General features: G+C 38.2%; 1 protein-coding gene across 1 annotated transcript; it reads left to right on the top strand.

Moving 5' to 3' along the window:
- Nucleotides 1-2,923: 2,923 nt before the first annotated feature.
- LOC131648476 (uncharacterized) lies at nucleotides 2,924-3,562 on the top strand. Its single transcript, XM_058918228.1, has one exon. The coding sequence runs from the start codon at nucleotides 2,924-2,926 to the stop codon at nucleotides 3,560-3,562; it is 639 nt and encodes a 212-aa protein (XP_058774211.1).
- Nucleotides 3,563-18,682: the final 15,120 nt, after the last annotated feature.

The raw sequence follows: 18,682 nt of genomic DNA, 5'->3' as shown, positions 1-18,682 counted from the left end.
TCCAAAAGTGTTTCCAGATATTCTGACTAGAGGAACTCCCGTTGTGAGCTTCTCTCATATGTTCAAAGAAGAGCTAGACAAATCTATTAAACGCTGTCTGAAGTCAAGTGTTAAAGCACAAACTTCTGTTGATCCTACTTGGATTCGTGGAAGAACTCTTCCATCTCTGGATGAGTTAAGGAAGAAGGATAAGAAGAATAAAGAGAAGAAGCTGAAGAGAAAGGTCACAGAAGAAGGACCTGATGCTAAGAAAGCAAAGAAGCAGAAGAAACCTTCAGGTATTGTAATCTCCGACTCTGTACCTGCTGCTAATTATGAATGTGTATCAACAGACTCTCTTAAAGTACCAAGAACTTCTGAACAGTTTCAGAAGCTCATAGAAGATGATTTCAAAGCAGACTCCTCTAGCTCTCAATCTATTTCTGCCCTTCCCCCTCAGAAAAAGCCACCTCCTTCTGAAATTCCATCCTCTTCCACCACTTCAAATAAACTCCATTCACTACCAACTCTTGACCCCCAACCTTTAAACATTGTTTTTCCTCAAATTCCATCTGAAAATATATTCTCTACAACATCCATTCCTTCTGCAATCTCACCTATAATTGATCATTCAACCACCTCCACCGCAGATTCTTCACCATCTCTAACCTCTTCTTTCACCTCTGTCTTGTTCTCAAGAGAACCTGAACCTTACTTCTTTCTGAACCCAGACTCCTCAACCACCAAATTCTAAACCAAACCTTCTGAACTTTCTGTTCATGTACGTTTTGAATTTATTAAGCTTAAGGTACAGGCAGGTTTAAATGCACTGAAGATAGCACATAATGCCAACATGGATTATGTTGCTTATGGGAATCTCTGGAGAGCTTTCAGAAGAGAGATTAATTCTGACCTTCTGAAGCTTCAAGAAGCTTGTATGGCTGATGCTCCTGGTCCTTCTGGATTTCTAAGGGACTTTGAAGAAAGCTACTTCTTTCCCATCAGAAGCTGGAAATCTCTTGAAGAGAAAGAATGTGTTGATGAGCTCGAAGAAGTGCATCCTCTGGCGATGGTTGTTTGGAAGCCTCAATACAATGTTCTGACTGGCGACTTTCAGTCTATATTCAACTGGCTTAGGGAGAATCCCTATGTTAAAGCACCAAGTATGGTATATCCAAGTGTTGAATACCCATCAGAACCGGTTTCTCTTGAAAATCCAGATGCTGAAATCCCTGCTCCTTTGTATGCTGAAGATGCTTTTGTGTCAGAAGCTGATGTTGAGAATCATGATGTTGCGAATCATCCTGCTGAGAAAACTCCTCTTAAGGAAAATCAAGATGATGTTCTCATGGTCGAAGCAAATGCTGAGAATTCTCATGTGATGGATAATAGCTTTGATGTTTCTTCTGCTGGACCTTCTGTCTCTGTTTTGATAAACACTATGAAGGCTCTTCAACAGAATCAAGCTGACTTGGCTACCCGTCTGGACAAGCACAAGGATACTCATGATGAGTTCAGATCATTCATGAAGACTCGGAAGGAAGACACTACTGAGATTAAAAACCTTCTGGCCATCTTAGCTAATAAGATTGGCCCGTCGTAGTCTGTCTTTGGTCTTAGTTGTTTTCTTTTGTTTCTATGCATCTGTTTCTCTTGCATTTGCTTCTATCAATTTTTGTATCTTCTGATATTTTAATCAATGAAAAGTTATCTTCTTCACTCTGTGTGTCTTTTATCATCTGAATCTTTTAATGCTTTTTGATGTTATGACAAAAAGGGGGAGAAACATGATAATTGATTTGATTTATTATATCAGTTGCTGGGATTAAGTCTCAACATTTCGTAACATTATTTGCAAGTTCTATGTCTTTGAGATTTTTTGCAAGATTGAAGATATTCTGAAAAAGCTCAACATGAGAAGCAAATACATGAGGAAAAGCAGTTCTATAAAGAAGCATGTTCTTAAAGATTTGAAGCAAGCTTAGTGCCGTGAAGCTTCAAGATAAGAAGCAAGAAGAATTTTCTCATACTCCTCTTAGAATGCTCTGATACATTTTCTTTAAGAATGCTCTGATACATTGATGCTCTGATACATTTTCTTTAAGAATGTTCTGATTCAATCAAGCATGCTATGATTCAATTGATTAGAAAGAAGAAATTCAGAGCTCTGAAGCTGTCCTATGGAAGCAAGAAGCTGTCCTATGGTAAAATAATATTTACCTTTAAAATACGTTTATGAGTCCATATTATCTTAACATAATTTTTATAAATTTATATTAGATTGACTGAAATTAATAGCTTGCCTATTATGTATTTCAAAAATTATGGATAAAGATGGTTCTACAAAAATATCTTTTAATTAATTTTTAATCTTAATTCAAAAAATATTAATTAATTTTGAAAAAATTTCCCTTAATTTATACTATATATCAAAGGAAATTTTTAAAATATAACTATTTCCTTTTATTGAATCAATTTTTTAATTTATCAATATATAGAAAAATATAACTATTTCCTTTATTACAATTTAACTATTTCCTTTATTACAATTTACCTTTTAATTCAAAAAATATTAATTAATTTTGAAAAAATTTCCCTTAATTTATACTATATATCTAAGGAAATTTTTAAAATATAACTATTTTCTTTTATTGAATCAATTTTTTAATTTATCAATATATAGAAAAAGAATCTAAATTTTGCTATAAAAATAAAATTAACTAAATAACTTTTAATTTTCTCCTTCGTTGATCAAAGAATTAAGAATATTTTCCATTTAAATTATTAATGTTAATAAGGTTGAAGATAGAGAAAAAAACTTAAATGGTAAATAATTGATCTCTTGAAATTAAGATAAGGATGACACATATAATGAAATCAATATATAAACTTTCTCTGATGTCAATACTCTCGTATCATAATTGTTTTGACTTCTATTGTATCCATGAATTTTAAGAAAAAATTATCTTCTCCTATTTCTCCTCCTCCTCTCGAATCTCCAGGCGAGGATATTGATAGGATGATGAGATGTTTTTATGTCCCCAACCCATTCAAAAGGAAATGCACCAATTTGTTATCCAATAACAATTATTCATCTTCCACAGCTACCAACACTTTCACTAGCCATGCACCTGGAATCATGAAAGCAATGCAGATGCTTGAAGTTCAATTTGGAAGTTCACATGCATCCTCAAGTAATAATAATATTGAAGATGTCAGCAACGTTAACAACATGACGATGAATGCATCTACAGATTTTTATCATCCCGGTCATCAGGGACATTTGTCGTTTCATTCACAAGGATTGTTATCACAAACAATAAACTTTGATGCTGCTCATGGTGATGATATTAGAGTTGGTAACAAAATAAATTGGAAAAGGAAGAAGAGTAATGAAAATTTTGATGATGGTAGAATCCACAGTCTACCATTCAAGAAATATGGACCATACACATGTCCAAAGTGCTACGAAGTATTCAATACATCCCAAAAATTTGCTAGTCATGTGATGTCAAGTCACTATAAGTTCGAAAGTGAAGAGGAAAAAAAGAAGAGATACATATCTAAGATTAAAAAGAGATGAGATCACTGTATTCAAAAGCTCGTTGGTGGAACAACAAGTATTGTTCTTGTTGTCGCATCTACAAATCAGTCACATGTTACTTCTATCAGTGAGCGTGATAAGAGTTTGGTTTCTCCACATCCCCCTTTTAAATATAGTATAAATGAATATAGGGCCAAAATATTATTAATAATTAATATGCATGTTAAGTTTCAATATTTACTCTTTTTCCGATAGTCTAAATATTATTCCATAAATATATTGTTTTAAGTATTCAATCATATATTGAATGTAATAGTTATCATTAAATTGATTAAAATTTGATATTTAATTATTATTGTTTGTGTGATGTCCTAAATTTTGTGTTCTAAAAAAGAAGCTAAAAGTCCAGATCAATAATTCTATTTCACTTACTGAGAAATATAAGTTAATAGTTACTATTGTTGTCATTCATTCAAAGATACATATAAACAAATATATGAAATAATTAACTAAGTATAAGTTTGGTTCTGCGGTGAGGAGAAATGATTTTGAGTGAATTGATTGTACATAATTGTTTTTTATTAAAAGTTAGTAGGACGAAAAATAATTTATATTTGAATAGATTAATGTAAAAATCATTTGAAAAACAAATTTTAATATAAAATCATTTTTAAGTTTAAAAGCTACAAATTGTAGTTTCAACTTTAAAGTGGAATCATTTATGAAGGTAGATTCAATTCAACTTTAGAAGACTCAAACACCTCTAAATTATTTCAAAATTAATTATACACAGGTAAAATTGTATTTTGTTTTTTCAAAATCTAAACTAAATTGTTCTGGACTAACCCAATTGTTAGAATTGGCCCAATCCTCTCATGAGTGGATTATGATCCAATAAGCATTGGTCCACTCACTTGAGCAAACAAAGACCACATATCCTCTTTTACCGAGCACACTTGGACGATGGTCTTTCCACAATAACGAAACATCCGAGTGTAACACCCCATATTTTCTAAATTTAATTTAATTGGAAATTAAATTACTATTTGGAATTATTCGGTATTTTGGTGGAATTATTTGGAAAGAATTATGAGATGGGCTATTGGGCCAAGTGTGGTGTTAGTAAAGAGGGGGGTGCTATGTTGGTAAAGCCCTTTACTAATTAAAATGTTATTTTCATAAAACATTTTGGAATTTGGGAAAAGAAAGAAGAAAGAACGTGAAAGAACAGAGGTTCTGGGGAACACGAAGAACCGAAGGAGAGCTGAAGATGGAGAGACCAAAGATTGAGCACTCTTGGCTAAGGTAAGGGGGGACTCTCCGGTTATCATCTATTATTGTGTTCTTGGATAATGATGTTGATTAGGGATGTTGTTGAGTCAATTGGGTCGTATGATAGATTTAGGGATTGGGATAGAATTGTATGATGTTTGATCCCTATGTTTGAATCCATGATATCTATGTTGTTATGATCTCAATTGATGTGTAATTGATGTATTACGAAGTGGTTTTTGTGTTGTTTGTGCATTCTATTTCCCTAGGTTCGTACTGGTATGAATTGGATGGGTTGGAATGTGTAGAATGTTGTTTTCTGCAGGTTGGGGTTTCTGAAATCGCCGGTTCGCGCCGCGTGCACGGGGTTGGCGCCGCGAACAGGTGGGCATGATGCCAGGAATTTGTGATACGCACAGGTCGCGCCGCGTACCTGTGTTGGCGCCGCGAAGGCGTACTTATTTTCTCGCTTCGCGCCGCGCGCATAGGTTGGCGCCGCGAACGCGTTTGTGTGGTTCAGGTCGCGCCGCGAGCATTGGTTGCGCCGCGTGCTGTAACGTTAGTTGTTCTTGGAAAAGTTAATGATGTGTAACTTTCGAACCGTAGGTCCGCTTTTAGTGCCGTTTCGAGCATGATGAATCTTATGAGATAACCTACGTGTTTTAAATGATAAATTGAGGTGTGGATCCAATTATTTTTAAATATGATTTTATTTCTTGGTGATTGATGTATTGTACATATATGTGATGAGATATGTTAAAATACATGCTATGTGGAAATATTAATCATGTGACGATTTGTTTAATTGGATGGTATATTGTTGACATATATGATGAAATGTAACAATATAAGATGTTGTTTTGAGAAACATTATGATGTGATGAATTGTTGAGAATTGTATGATGTTGATTGATTTACTTTGATGATTTCAGATTGACGAGTAGCGGCTTTTGGCTCGGTGAGGATTAGCTCATGAGTCAGTTTGTTTAGTGTAGCGTCAGGTGTCATGCTCTGATATTGTAACACTGGGGGAACGTTAGATTAGAGTTTTATGATGATACTCTATCATGTTGTTGTATTAGATTATGTGGGATATTGCATAGATGATGTTATGCTTATCCGTCTGATGAAATTTTCCGCTGTGTAAACATGAGATGTTTGTGTATTATGACAGATTGTTCCTTAGTGAAAGCATGACAGTGAATTTATGATATTTGTTTTAAATTGAATTGTGGCACCCTTGTTATCATGTTTTACTCTGAAAATTATTTTATTAATTTCCGTGGGGGTTTAGAAGGGTGTTACAATAGTGGTATCAGAGCAGGTCGGTCCGTCCGGCCAATTGTTGAGTCAGTTGAGTTGCACGACGGTTGAATACTGTCGGCATTTTTATTCCTTGGTATGCGACATGTGAGTGAATCACTGTCGGTACTTGGTTGTTTGTTGCAGGTGTGGGATTGAAACAAGTGGGGGAGAAGCTTCGCTTCTCGGTTATGTTTCAGTTGAAGAAGATTGATTCAGTAGGCTGTTGTAGAAAACAGTGCGAGCGTTGTCGGAGTTTGTTGTTTCCCGAGTTGAAGGTGACTTGGAATTAAGACTTCACTGGGAATTGAGTTGGAACATCTTGAAGGAAGGTGATTAGAGGTAATTGACAGTTATTGTAAGAGAAGGAGATTGGAGAGTTGCGATGTGTCAGCTCTGCTGGTGTGCTGCGAAGTTGTCAGTTGAGTAGCCTTACGACTCAGAAGAGGTCCAGCTGCAGGTTTGCGAAGAGGATTGCTATGGTAATGTTCCAGAAATCGCACTTCGGCGATGGGAAGTGTTGCTCAAGTTATAATGATGTTTGGAATTAAAGAGATATGATAAGGGGCTGTTTGGAATGTGATAGAGTTGAAGAGAATGAGTTTTGGAGAGAGATTTTCGTAAGCGAAACGCAGGAAAATTGCTGAATAGCTGCGGAACTTCGAAAATTCATAACTGGAGTTCTGGACATCCGATTTGAGTTCCGTTTGAAGCGTCGGAAAGCTAACGAGATGAACTTTGTTATAAAAATGGTCGCAACAGCTGTAAGATAATTAATTGTGACAGGATGGCGTTGGTAAGAGGCGGAGTTACGGTTACTCTTGTTCCTATAACTAGACTTATTTATTGGTACTGCACGGGATGTCAGTGTCAGTGTTGAAGGGATCGAAGGAACAATTAGCAGGTTTGTTGAGGAGTAATTTTAAGAATTGAATTTACCAACTGAGGAGTTTTGGATATATCGTATAGAGTGTCGGATTAATGTGCCGTTTGAACCTACGAGGAGGAGGGATTGTGTTCTAAGTTATGGAAGAGTTATAAATACAGTAGAGTGACCCTATGAGGAGAGGTTCTGAAGTCGGCTATGGAAGTGTGAAACTTATTGAATAAGAATGCCTACTACCGTGATTATTCGGAACGAAGTTGAGTAAGACATGTTGTTGATGAATAAGTCGATGAGATATTCGGTAATAAAGATGATTTGAGTACCGATGGATTTTAGTGAAGAGTGAATTAGTAGTAAAGATGGAATAAACTTTAGAACCCTTGGAATCGTATTTGTGATGGCAAAATAACGATAAGTATAAAAGAAGAATTGTAGGAAATTTCTAACATTTGTTGACGTGAGGAAGACTTTGTTGGGATCCCGAGTGGGATGATATTTGGACGTGAAGGATGTAATGGAATTTGGAGTAAAACCGCAAGTTATGAATATTGTGTTATTGTGTTGCTTAGGGAGTCCTTAAAATGTCGGTGCTAATGATGAATGAGTTGGATTTAATTGGACAATTTAGAGACTTGAGCTGGTATGTGAAGACACTTCTAATAGTGTTAGATGGAGTATGCTAGAGATGACTAGTGGTATTCTTGAAGAGATTAGAGAAGGTCAGAAAGATGATGTTGAGTTGATCGATAGGTTGATTTTGAAATTACCAAGGTAAAGGCGGTGAATTCGGAATCGACGAGAATAGTATAATGAGGTTGAGTGATTGGATTTGCGTAACTGATGTTTTGAACTTCTGAAGAATATCCTAGAAGAAGGACACCGTAGTGAATTATTGGATTATGACGATGTTAATGAGTTTGGGTGCAAACTCGGAAGGGACACTATTATGTAGTAACGACGGTTTATGCTTAAGTATGATTTTCAACTAATATTGACAAATTTAGGACTTGATCACCCTAAATCTCTTGTTGGTAGTAGATGAAATCATATAGAAGAGATAAGCTTGTTTTGTTACCTTAATAGTTTAAGATGTGATGGATACTAAGCCGTGAGAATAATCACTCACTATGTTGTGTGAACTTATGAAGAAGTGAATATGAAAGAGTGCGACATGGTGGATGATGACTTAAGATGGGTAATCAGAGTCGCGCAGCGAAATTGTGATGAGGAGTAGTGTTATGAGTACTACTCGCGGGAAGTAAGGAATTAATATGTCGGAAGCCTACATAGAGAATATGTATTGATCTATATGTTGGATTTAGAATTCAGTGGATGTAAGGATGTCGTGTCGGGGAATTATAACTCCTTTGAATAATTGCCGAGATGATGAATATGTTATTACGGTTGTGCGTAATTAACGAGTACGTATTCGGCGGAATTAAAACGAAGAGTTGATGCTATGTGACGTGTGATATTTTTGTGTTGTTGTCAAGGGGTTATTGTAGATTCCAGATATAATGAGGAATTATACTCTATGAAGGGAGAAATTGATTTAATTCTTAGAAAAGAGCGAAACTCAAGTTGAGTTGTTTTGTAAGAAATGGTGTATTGAGGATGACGAGCGTGATTATAATTACTTGTGTGTGCACTCATTCCGATGGTTGGAATGTTTAATAGATGAAGTAAATCAGGAATTTGGTTTTTGAGTGCGAGTAAGTATTGATGAGTGGTGGATTAGTACCATGGATGGTAAAGAATGATCCTTGAAACGAATGAGTAAAGAGAGTCGGAATCAGGTAAAACTCAGAAATCTATTTGGTATAGATGATTGTGATGAGTAATCAGAGTATTGCGAAAGAAGCGGAATGTAAAGTACTAAATAATTGATGGTGTGACTTGAGAGGAGTCAGATAATTGGAATTCAATAGTATGGAAATATGAGTATTGAGTTTCTTGAGGGAAGCGGTTGGTGAAAAATGTAAGTATTACATTATCACTTAGATGGAAAAGTGTGTCTAAGGTTGGTATGTTTGGTAGATGGAATGCATTACTGCAGTGTTGATCAGTGTGATCATACTATGGATTGTGTAATTGTATTACTCAGTGGATGAGCGTATTGTATAGGTTGTACCTATATTCTGTTGTTGCTAATCTTTTTGGAGATATAGCGGGTGGTATACTTTGGATAGTCAAAGGTGACATAAGAACTGAGATTTGAATGTGTGAAACATGCTTCCTGTTGGTTATGTCAGATGGATTTTGAGGATTGACTGATGGTACTGTTAATTGGGAGCTGGAGAGTCAGGTGAAGGACTCTTATACGAGCTGGTTACTTGAGATATGTTTTCGAGGACGAAAACTCTTTTAGTGGGGGAGAGTTGTAACACCCCATATTTTCTAAATTTAATTTAATTGGAAATTAAATTACTATTTGGAATTATTCGGTATTTTGGTGGAATTATTTGGAAAGAATTATGAGATGGGCTATTGGGCCAAGTGTGGTGTTAGTAAAGAGGGGGGTGCTATGTTGGTAAAGCCCTTTACTAATTAAAATGTTATTTTCATAAAACATTTTGGAATTTGGGAAAAGAAAGAAGAAAGAACGTGAAAGAACAGAGGTTCTGGGGAACACGAAGAACCGAAGGAGAGCTGAAGATGGAGAGACCAAAGATTGAGCACTCTTGGCTAAGGTAAGGGGGGACTCTCCGGTTATCATCTATTATTGTGTTCTTGGATAATGATGTTGATTAGGGATGTTGTTGAGTCAATTGGGTCGTATGATAGATTTAGGGATTGGGATAGAATTGTATGATGTTTGATCCCTATGTTTGAATCCATGATATCTATGTTGTTATGATCTCAATTGATGTGTAATTGATGTATTACGAAGTGGTTTTTGTGTTGTTTGTGCATTCTATTTCCCTAGGTTCGTACTGGTATGAATTGGATGGGTTGGAATGTGTAGAATGCTGTTTTCTGCAGGTTGGGGTTTCTGAAATCGCCGGTTCGCGCCGCGTGCACGGGGTTGGCGCCGCGAACAGGTGGGCATGATGCCAGGAATTTGTGATACGCACAGGTCGCGCCGCGTACCTGTGTTGGCGCCGCGAAGGCGTACTTATTTTCTCGCTTCGCGCCGCGCGCATAGGTTGGCGCCGCGAACGCGTTTGTGTGGTTCAGGTCGCGCCGCGAGCATTGGTTGCGCCGCGTGCTGTAACGTTAGTTGTTCTTGGGAAAGTTAATGATGTGTAACTTTCGAACCGTAGGTCCGTTTTTAGTGCCGTTTCGAGCATGATGAATCTTATGAGATAACCTACGTGTTTTAAATGATAAATTGAGGTGTGGATCCAATTATTTTTAAATGATTTTATTTCTTGGTGATTGATGTATTGTACATATATGTGATGAGATATGTTAAAATACATGCTATGTGGAAATATTAATCATGTGACGATTTGTTTAATTGGATGGTATATTGTTGACATATATGATGAAATGTAACAATATAAGATGTTGTTTTGAGAAACATTATGATGTGATGAATTGTTGAGAATTGTATGATGTTGATTGATTTACTTTGATGATTTCAGATTGACGAGTAGCGGCTTTTGGCTCGGTGAGGATTAGCTCATGAGTCAGTTTGTTTAGTGTAGCGTCAGGTGTCATGCTCTGATATTGTAACACTGGGGGAACGTTAGATTAGAGTTTTATGATGATACTCTATCATGTTGTTGTATTAGATTATGTGGGATATTGCATAGATGATGTTATGCTTATCCGTCTGATGAAATTTTCCGCTGTGTAAACATGAGATGTTTGTGTATTATGACAGATTGTTCCTTAGTGAAAGCATGACAGTGAATTTATGATATTTGTTTTAAATTGAATTGTGGCACCCTTGTTATCATGTTTTACTCTGAAAATTATTTTATTAATTTCCGTGGGGGTTTAGAAGGGTGTTACACCGAGCACACTAACTTTCCCATCCCTGCCAACCGCTAGTTCAATTTGCCCGGATGGACGAAGACTTGGTCAACTGTCACCTATATTTTGGGCCCTGGAAATACGCCTAGCTCAAATATGCCTTGACCTAGTCACACGCTAAGAAGAACCATATATAAGCCCTCTCTACCTAGGTGGCAAGGTATCTAATCTCTCACCCAAAATCTCACACTTTTTGTTGTACCTTTGCTCACTTTTTTACTTTGGCACCAGAGTGCCTTGCAGGTACAACCCCTTTTTTTCTCAACCATCATCGAAGATCACGCTGTCGCTGTTGGCCCACCTGTTCTGACCCTCCGAGATCAATGGCGCCGTCTGTGGGAACTTGGCTTCCCCATTTCTTTTTCTTGCACCTTCTTGATTGTCTTCTTTCACATTCAAGAACTCAAAAGCAAAAGCTTATCAACTTTCATATTCAATGGCCAGCAATAACAAGGATCTTTCTTCTCAGAACGCCGTGTTAAAACAAGATTTGTTCTGATCAATATTCTTGTTTTGATGATAACATTATATATGAATTTTGTATAAGACAATGTGGTACTCTAATCCTTTGCATTTTCCATTTCAGGAAATATGTAAAGAGTATGCACAATTCAGCGCTCAGAGGAACTGACTCAGAAGGTTCTGGATGGCTACATCAGAACACGCTCTGGCAAGACATCAGAAGATGGTCAAGCAGAATCAGAACATGGACTATGAAGCATCAGAAGAACATGAAGTCAGAAGAAGAAGCACTGATGTTCTGAACGGTATTACACTCAAGCTCTTCAAAGTCAGAAGACAAGAAGATGCTCTGCACCAAGATGATTGACTCTGATATTCAAACCTTGTATTCACAAATCTGAGTTCAGAAGCAAGTACAAGATGACAGACTATTAAGTCTAATCTCTGACTGACAAAAGGAACGTTAGAAGCTACAAAAGGCAAACTCAGTAAAAGCAGCAAAAGCATGGCTCGAGGTAGTTGACAAAAGTGTGAAACATTAAATGCAAAGCTGTACTATTCACTTAATGCATTAAATGCAACCCAACGGTCATCTTCTCAAACGCCTATATATATGGAAGTTCTGATCAGAAGCAGCTAACCAACAATTGTGAAAAATACTGAAACGCTGTCAAATTCAAAGCTCACGAACTTCATCTTCAACCTCACAAACTCTTGTAATATTTAGTGAGTGTTAAGCTTAGAACTTAAGAGAAATATCACTGTTGTGATTATAGATTTATAAGAAGCAATTCATACTCTTGTAAACATTATTTTACATTGATTGTAAAAGGTTCCTAGAGTGATCAGTGTGATCAATAGACTCTAGAAGACTTAGAGGTTATCTAAGTGGTGAATTCCTAGAGTGATCAAGTTGTGATCTGTATACTCTGGAAGACTTAGAAGTTATCTAAGTGGAAAACCATTGTAATCAGTTGGATTAGTGGATTAAATACTCAGTTGAGGTAAATCACTCTAAGGGGGTGGACTGGAGTAGTTTCGTTAACAACGAACCAAGATAAAAATAATTGTGTTCATTGTTTTTGTCTTACAAGATTTTAAAGTCACACTTATTCAACCCCCCCCCCTTTATAAGTGTTTTTCTATCCTTCACGCCGCTCTCAGACAGTTCGACAAGATCAATGTTGATCTGATTGTGCCGCCCCCAAATGATGACAACATGCATCCCTGGGATGGCCTGACCGGATCTCCCTCCTCAAAAGATGCACGGGAAACCCCCAGTTTTCATCGCAGGACTATCAGCTTCAAGAACCATCAAGATCCTACCCCTAAGGACATCCCTCTAGTCGCAATGCCGCCCAAAGCTGATCCGACCATGGTTGCCCTATTCGCAGCCCTGAACTAGACAAATGCCTTAATCCGTCAATAAAACGACATGATTTGAGCATTGGAGCAGATATGTCATTCTAAAACTCCCCTCGCAAACATTCCCATCCCGAGAAAGGAGCCTTGGCGTCCAAAAAGAGCCATCATTCACCCATCTGGCGCGAACACCGTTCCACCCTTGCCAAGAAAAGCAAGGAAGACCACCATTCGTACTAGCGCACTCCATCACCTCGGCTAAAGGTACGTGCTAGAACACCCTCACCTCGATCGACAGATCGTCCTCGCCATAAAAGGAGGAGCTACACCCCTTCCCCGTCACCAAGCATGAGTGACAAGGAAGAGGAATGTCGCGGCCCCCTATCTAGAGCAGATTGGAGACACCTCTACCCATCGGCCTAGAAAAACCTCCTCCTCTAAGTACCTATGATGGCACCACGGACCCAAACGAGCATATTGAAAACATTGACGCCCTCCTCGACTACCGTGGAGTTCAGGGGGCGATCAAATGCAAACTGCTCTCGACGACACTTCAGAAAGGATTGATGGCTTGGTACAAGAGGCTACTAGACGAATCTATCACTTCCTGGATGGTTCTTGGTCGGTTGTTCTCGCACCATTTTACTGCTTCACACAGCCACTCTAAATCTGAAGCCTCTTTGGAGGCCATCATCCAGGGCAAGAAGGAATCACTCAGGGCATATATCGAAAGATTTAACAAAGAGGTCGTACAGGTATCGACCATCGCCGATATGAAGAAGTATTTGCTAGAACGGGGACTCTGTCCTCGTTCCGATTTTGCTAAAGCAGTGGGCATAGAAACCCCCGCCACGCCCGATGCTTTCTTCCTCAAAGCTTAAGCCTATATTCAATACGAGGAAAAAGAAGTTGCGCACGCCGCTCGAAACTCTAGGCAGGAGGAGAGTGCCTAGAATGCTAAACAAGAAGAAGGATCTCGTCGAGGATCCGAGAAGAAGATGGAGGACAAACCCCATGATGCCCGGGATTATAAAGGTTCTTTAGGAAAATTCAAGGACTACACCCCTCTGAATGCCTCCCGTGAATGTATTCTGACAGAGTGTGTTAACTTAGAATTCCAGATAGATGGAGTACGCTTCCCTAAGTAACTTCCTGCTCGACCCAACGTGGATAAATCTAAATTTTTCTGGTTCCACAAGAGCCACGGGCATAACACGAAAGACTTCATCCATTTAAAGAACGCGATTGAGATACTTATCCGAGAAGGGCACCTCAAATAGTACGCCAAGAAGAAAGAAGTTCCTCAAGAAACGAAGACACTAGCCGAGGAGAAACCTTCTTCAAACGAGGTCGCTGCTCTTCAGGTCGCCATGAGTGTTACATGGCCTGAAGTCTACTACATTCCCGATTGGGCCGATTCTCCTACGTTTTTCTCCTCCCACGTCCCTAGGAATCATTTCCTTCCGCAATGGTCATCTCGGGCGAAGGATTCAACAAATTCACTCGGGGATCGGTAAAACGTAAATTTAAGGAGCTTATCTTGGCAAGCTCGGGCAAGACCGCTACGTTGGACCAAACCCGAGGAAGTTCAATCCTGATTCCCTTCTACAAGGAGGAACCCCCTGATGGCACCCCCAATATTACCATTCCATTGCTCGTCAGGGTCAGGATGGCAAACTTTGATGTTCGGCGCATATTGGTTTATTTGGGAAGTTCGATAGATATTATGTACTCACAACTGTTCTCCACCGTACAGCTGGACGAGAGCCATCTCACTCCATACGGGATCTCAGACTTATAGGGATTCAATGGCGTTGTGACCAAACCGTAGGGGTTCGTGGAGCTGATTGTATCATTTGGAGCGGCAGAGACGGCCAGGGCCATCAAAGTCCAATTCTTGGTCATCGACTGCCCATCCATCTATTTGTGCATCTTCGGGCGTCCCACTCTTACCGAACTAATAGATGTACCCTCAATTGTCCACCAATGAAGTACTATATAGCAAAGGGACAAGTTACCACCCTGCATGGAGATATTGAAGCTGCTAGGAGATGTTTTGAAGCATCCTTTAAAGGCATCAACTCCATTAAGGTATCACCTCAGAAAGATGACAAGTTAACATTTCCCGCCAGTTCTGAGATGCAGAAGCCCTTGCCGCACGTCGACACCGTCGACTTAGACAACCGCCTCTGCAGGGAATCACTTTAAAAACTTAAAATCTTCTAATGCTTTTTGATGAAAAAATAGAGATGCATCTCCGAAACAATCTAACGTTTACCAAATAAAAATGTATCCAAAAATACAGTTTTAAAAACTGAGCGACATTTTTAGAACTACACATATAAGATGGGATAAGAAATTATCGTAAAGAATGAGATGCAAGTTAGTGTCTCATCTATAAGTCTATAAAGGATAGAGCTTGAAAAACTAGCATTATTATCATATTATGGGTCTTTCTTTTCCTTTTTTTTGATGTGATTGGATTGTTCATGGTTTAGGGTACATGTTGCATATGTTTTCATACTTTGAATGTTTGTATCTAAACGTTGCATTTCTTCCTTTGAGTTCCATGTACTTATTTGTAAATTGAATTTGATTCTTTGGCACTTTTGCATTATTTTGTAGCACATACAATTATTTGAAAAAAAATAATGTGTCCCTTTTGGTTGGAGTTGAGAGATGTGCTTCCTTGACAATTTCTCTTTTCAAAACGAAAGAAAAGATCTGTTAACAAAACAGAAACATGAAGTAATTTTGATTTGATTTTTATTACATTTCACTCTTACCTATAGATGTCATAAGAATTTTTATTTTATTTTTACAAAATCGTCATAAGAATATTTAAAAACATAGATAGTGGGGTTTTTAGATCTAATCTATTTAATTTAACTAACATAAAAAAAATAAAGAGAAAATGACACCAATTTATCTACACAGTTACATTTATCAAATATTTAGTCATTCTAATTGATTCAAGACAAAATGAAGAACGACATATAATAAATTTTAAATTTTAAATTTGGTTTAAAGTCATCAAATTATTGATGGTAAGATTTTAATTGAGTATATTATTCGTGATATGTGCATAGCCGGTGCACGTACCTCCGTAACACGAACCGGATTAGTCGATCTACTATGCAGATCGGAAACCGGTGCGAAAGACAAATAAAAAAATTTAAAACAATAATTATTGTGAATTCAATGCCAAGAACAAAGTATAAAACAAGGAAGAATAAAGGACAAGGAAGAAGAGGAACACAAGAATTGGTTATAACTGCTATTCTTTCACTTTCTCTTAAAACAAGATTACAAGTTTACAAGAATAACAAATAACCTCTCTCACCCTAAATTAGGATTTGCAGCTTAGCAATGATGAGAGACTAGTATGCTATTTATAATAAAACCTAACATACTAACTAATGGGCTTTTTCCACAAGGCCCATTACACAAGCCAACTTAATAAACAAGCTAACTTAACAAATTAGGGTTTAAACACTAAAACCTAATTTAACATGCTAACAACCCTAGCATCTTCGACATCTGCATGCTAGACCCATCTTCGACTACAGCATGCACACTTCGACACCAGCATGTGAACAATCCTTCGACTTCATGCTTAACTCTGTCGAACTGTCGAACCAAGAAGCTACCCTTCGACAATACTAGAGTTCGATCCAATATCTCACAAATCTCCACCTTGGACCTAACTCTACAACGTCAAGGAACAAACTAGCTTTCTTCATGCAGCTTTATCAACTGCATACAGTGGAAAAACTTGCAACTCGGCAATGTCTTGGTGATCATATCAGCAGCATTGTCTTCAGTCGAAACCTTCAGCACTTCGACTTCTCCACGCTCGATTACTCCTCTGACGAAATGCAGCCTCACATCAATGTGCTTAGTTCGCTCATGATAGGCTGAATTCTTCGACAGGTGTATTGCACTTTGACTATCACATTTAACAGTGATACCTCGACCTTGAAGTTTCAGCTCCTTCGCAAAACCTTCAAGCCACAATGCTTCTTTCACAGCTTCAGTTAGAGCAATATATTCCGCTTCAGTGGTTGATAGAGCAACAACCTTCTGAAGAGTTGCTTTCCAACTAATTGTTGTGTCAAACATAGTGAAAACATATCCAGAAATAGACTTTCTAGAATCCATACAACCTGCATAATCAGAGTCGACATATCCTTCTATTACTGCTTTACTATCTTCACCCAAGGCTCCACCATAAATTAGGACTCTGTTTAGAGATCCATTTATGTACCTTAAAATCCACTTCAATGCTTGCCAGTGAGCCTTTCCAGGATTCGCCATGTACCTGCTTACAAGACTTACTGCGTATGCTATGTCGGGTCTAGTACAGACCATAGCATACATCAAAGAACCGACTATATTAGCATATGGGATGCTATTCATATAGGCTCTTTCGACATCAGTACTGGGACACTGATCAATACTCAGCTTGAATTGAGGGTTTGTTGGAGTCACAACTGGCTTCGAATTCGACATACCATACTTTTCAAGAATCTTCCGTAGATATGCCTCTTGAGATAAGCATATCTTCGACTTCTTTCTATCTCTCCGAATGTCAATTCCAAGAATCCTAGAAGCAGCTCCCAGATCCTTCATATCGAACTCCTTATTGAGTTCAGCCTTCACCCTCATCACATCTTCAACACTGTTGCTAGCTATGAGAATATCATCCACATAAAGCAACAAAATAACAAATGAATTACCAGGTCGAAATCTGAAGTAAACGCAGTGGTCGAACTGACTTCTAATGAAACTTATGCGTGCCATGAACTTGTCGAATCTCCTATTCCACTGTCGAGGAGATTGTTTCAGCCCATACAAAGATCTCTTTAACTTGCACACATAATCTTCTTTCCCCTTTTCGACATACCCTTCAGGTTGCCTCATCAGGATCGTTTCATCTAGATCACCATACAAGAACGCAGTCTTCACATCCATCTGTTCTAGTTCAAGATCGAACTGTGCCACCATGGCAAGCAACATTCGAATGGACCTATGCTTCACAACAGGAGAAAACACATCATTGAAGTCGACACCTTCTTTCTGAGTGAAACCCCTTGCAACTAACCCTGCCTTGTATCTTTTCGACGTCACTCCTTCAATTCCTTCCTTAACTTTGAAAATCCATTTACAGCTGACTAACCTTGCCCCAACAGGTTTCTTGATCAGTTCCCAAGTATGATTATCATGAAGAGATTTCATCTCATCATCCATGGCCTTCAGCCATTCAGTCTTATTTCGACTCCTCATAACTTCCTTATAGTCTCTAGGTTCTTCGTCTAGAACCTCACTTGCAGAGATTAAGGCATAAGCTATAAGATCTGCATATCCAAGTCTCTGAGGTGGCTTGATGACTCTTCTCGACCTATCTCTCGACAATAGGTGGTCATCGTCAGTTTCCTCAACTTCAGCATCTTCTGCTTCTTCTTCGACTTCATCTGGGATATGCGATTCAGCATCAACATGCTCCACCTCAACAGGAATCTCTACCTGTTTCAGCTCTTCGTCAGATGTTTCTGTACTTCGACCAACATCATCAGTTTTCTTAAAAGCCATTTCAGCTTCATTGAAAACTACATCTCGACTGGTGATACACCTCCTGTGACCTGGCTCTAGGCACCATAGCCTATAAGCTTTGACTCCTTCAGGGTATCCCATGAACATGCATTTCAGAGCTCTAGGTTCGACCTTGTCTTGCCTAATGTGAGCATATGCTATGCAGCCAAATACTCTCAGTTTGTCGAGATCTGGTGGATGTCCCGACCAAACTTCTTCAGGTGTCTTCATATCTAACGCTGTCAAAGGACATCTATTTATCAGATATGTTGCTGTCGAAACAGCCTCAGCCCAGAACACCT

Source organism: Vicia villosa, linkage group LG2 (genome assembly GCF_029867415.1).
Source record: "Vicia villosa cultivar HV-30 ecotype Madison, WI linkage group LG2, Vvil1.0, whole genome shotgun sequence".
NCBI lineage: Eukaryota > Viridiplantae > Streptophyta > Magnoliopsida > Fabales > Fabaceae > Vicia > Vicia villosa.
Note: the sequence above shows the minus strand (reverse complement) of the source record. Positions and strands in the feature narration are given on the sequence as shown.

Excerpts from the sequence above, each read along its gene's own strand:
- LOC131648476 (XM_058918228.1), top strand. The coding sequence starts at position 2,924 with ATGAATTTTAAGAAAAAATTATCTTCTCCTATTTCTCCTCCTCCTCTC.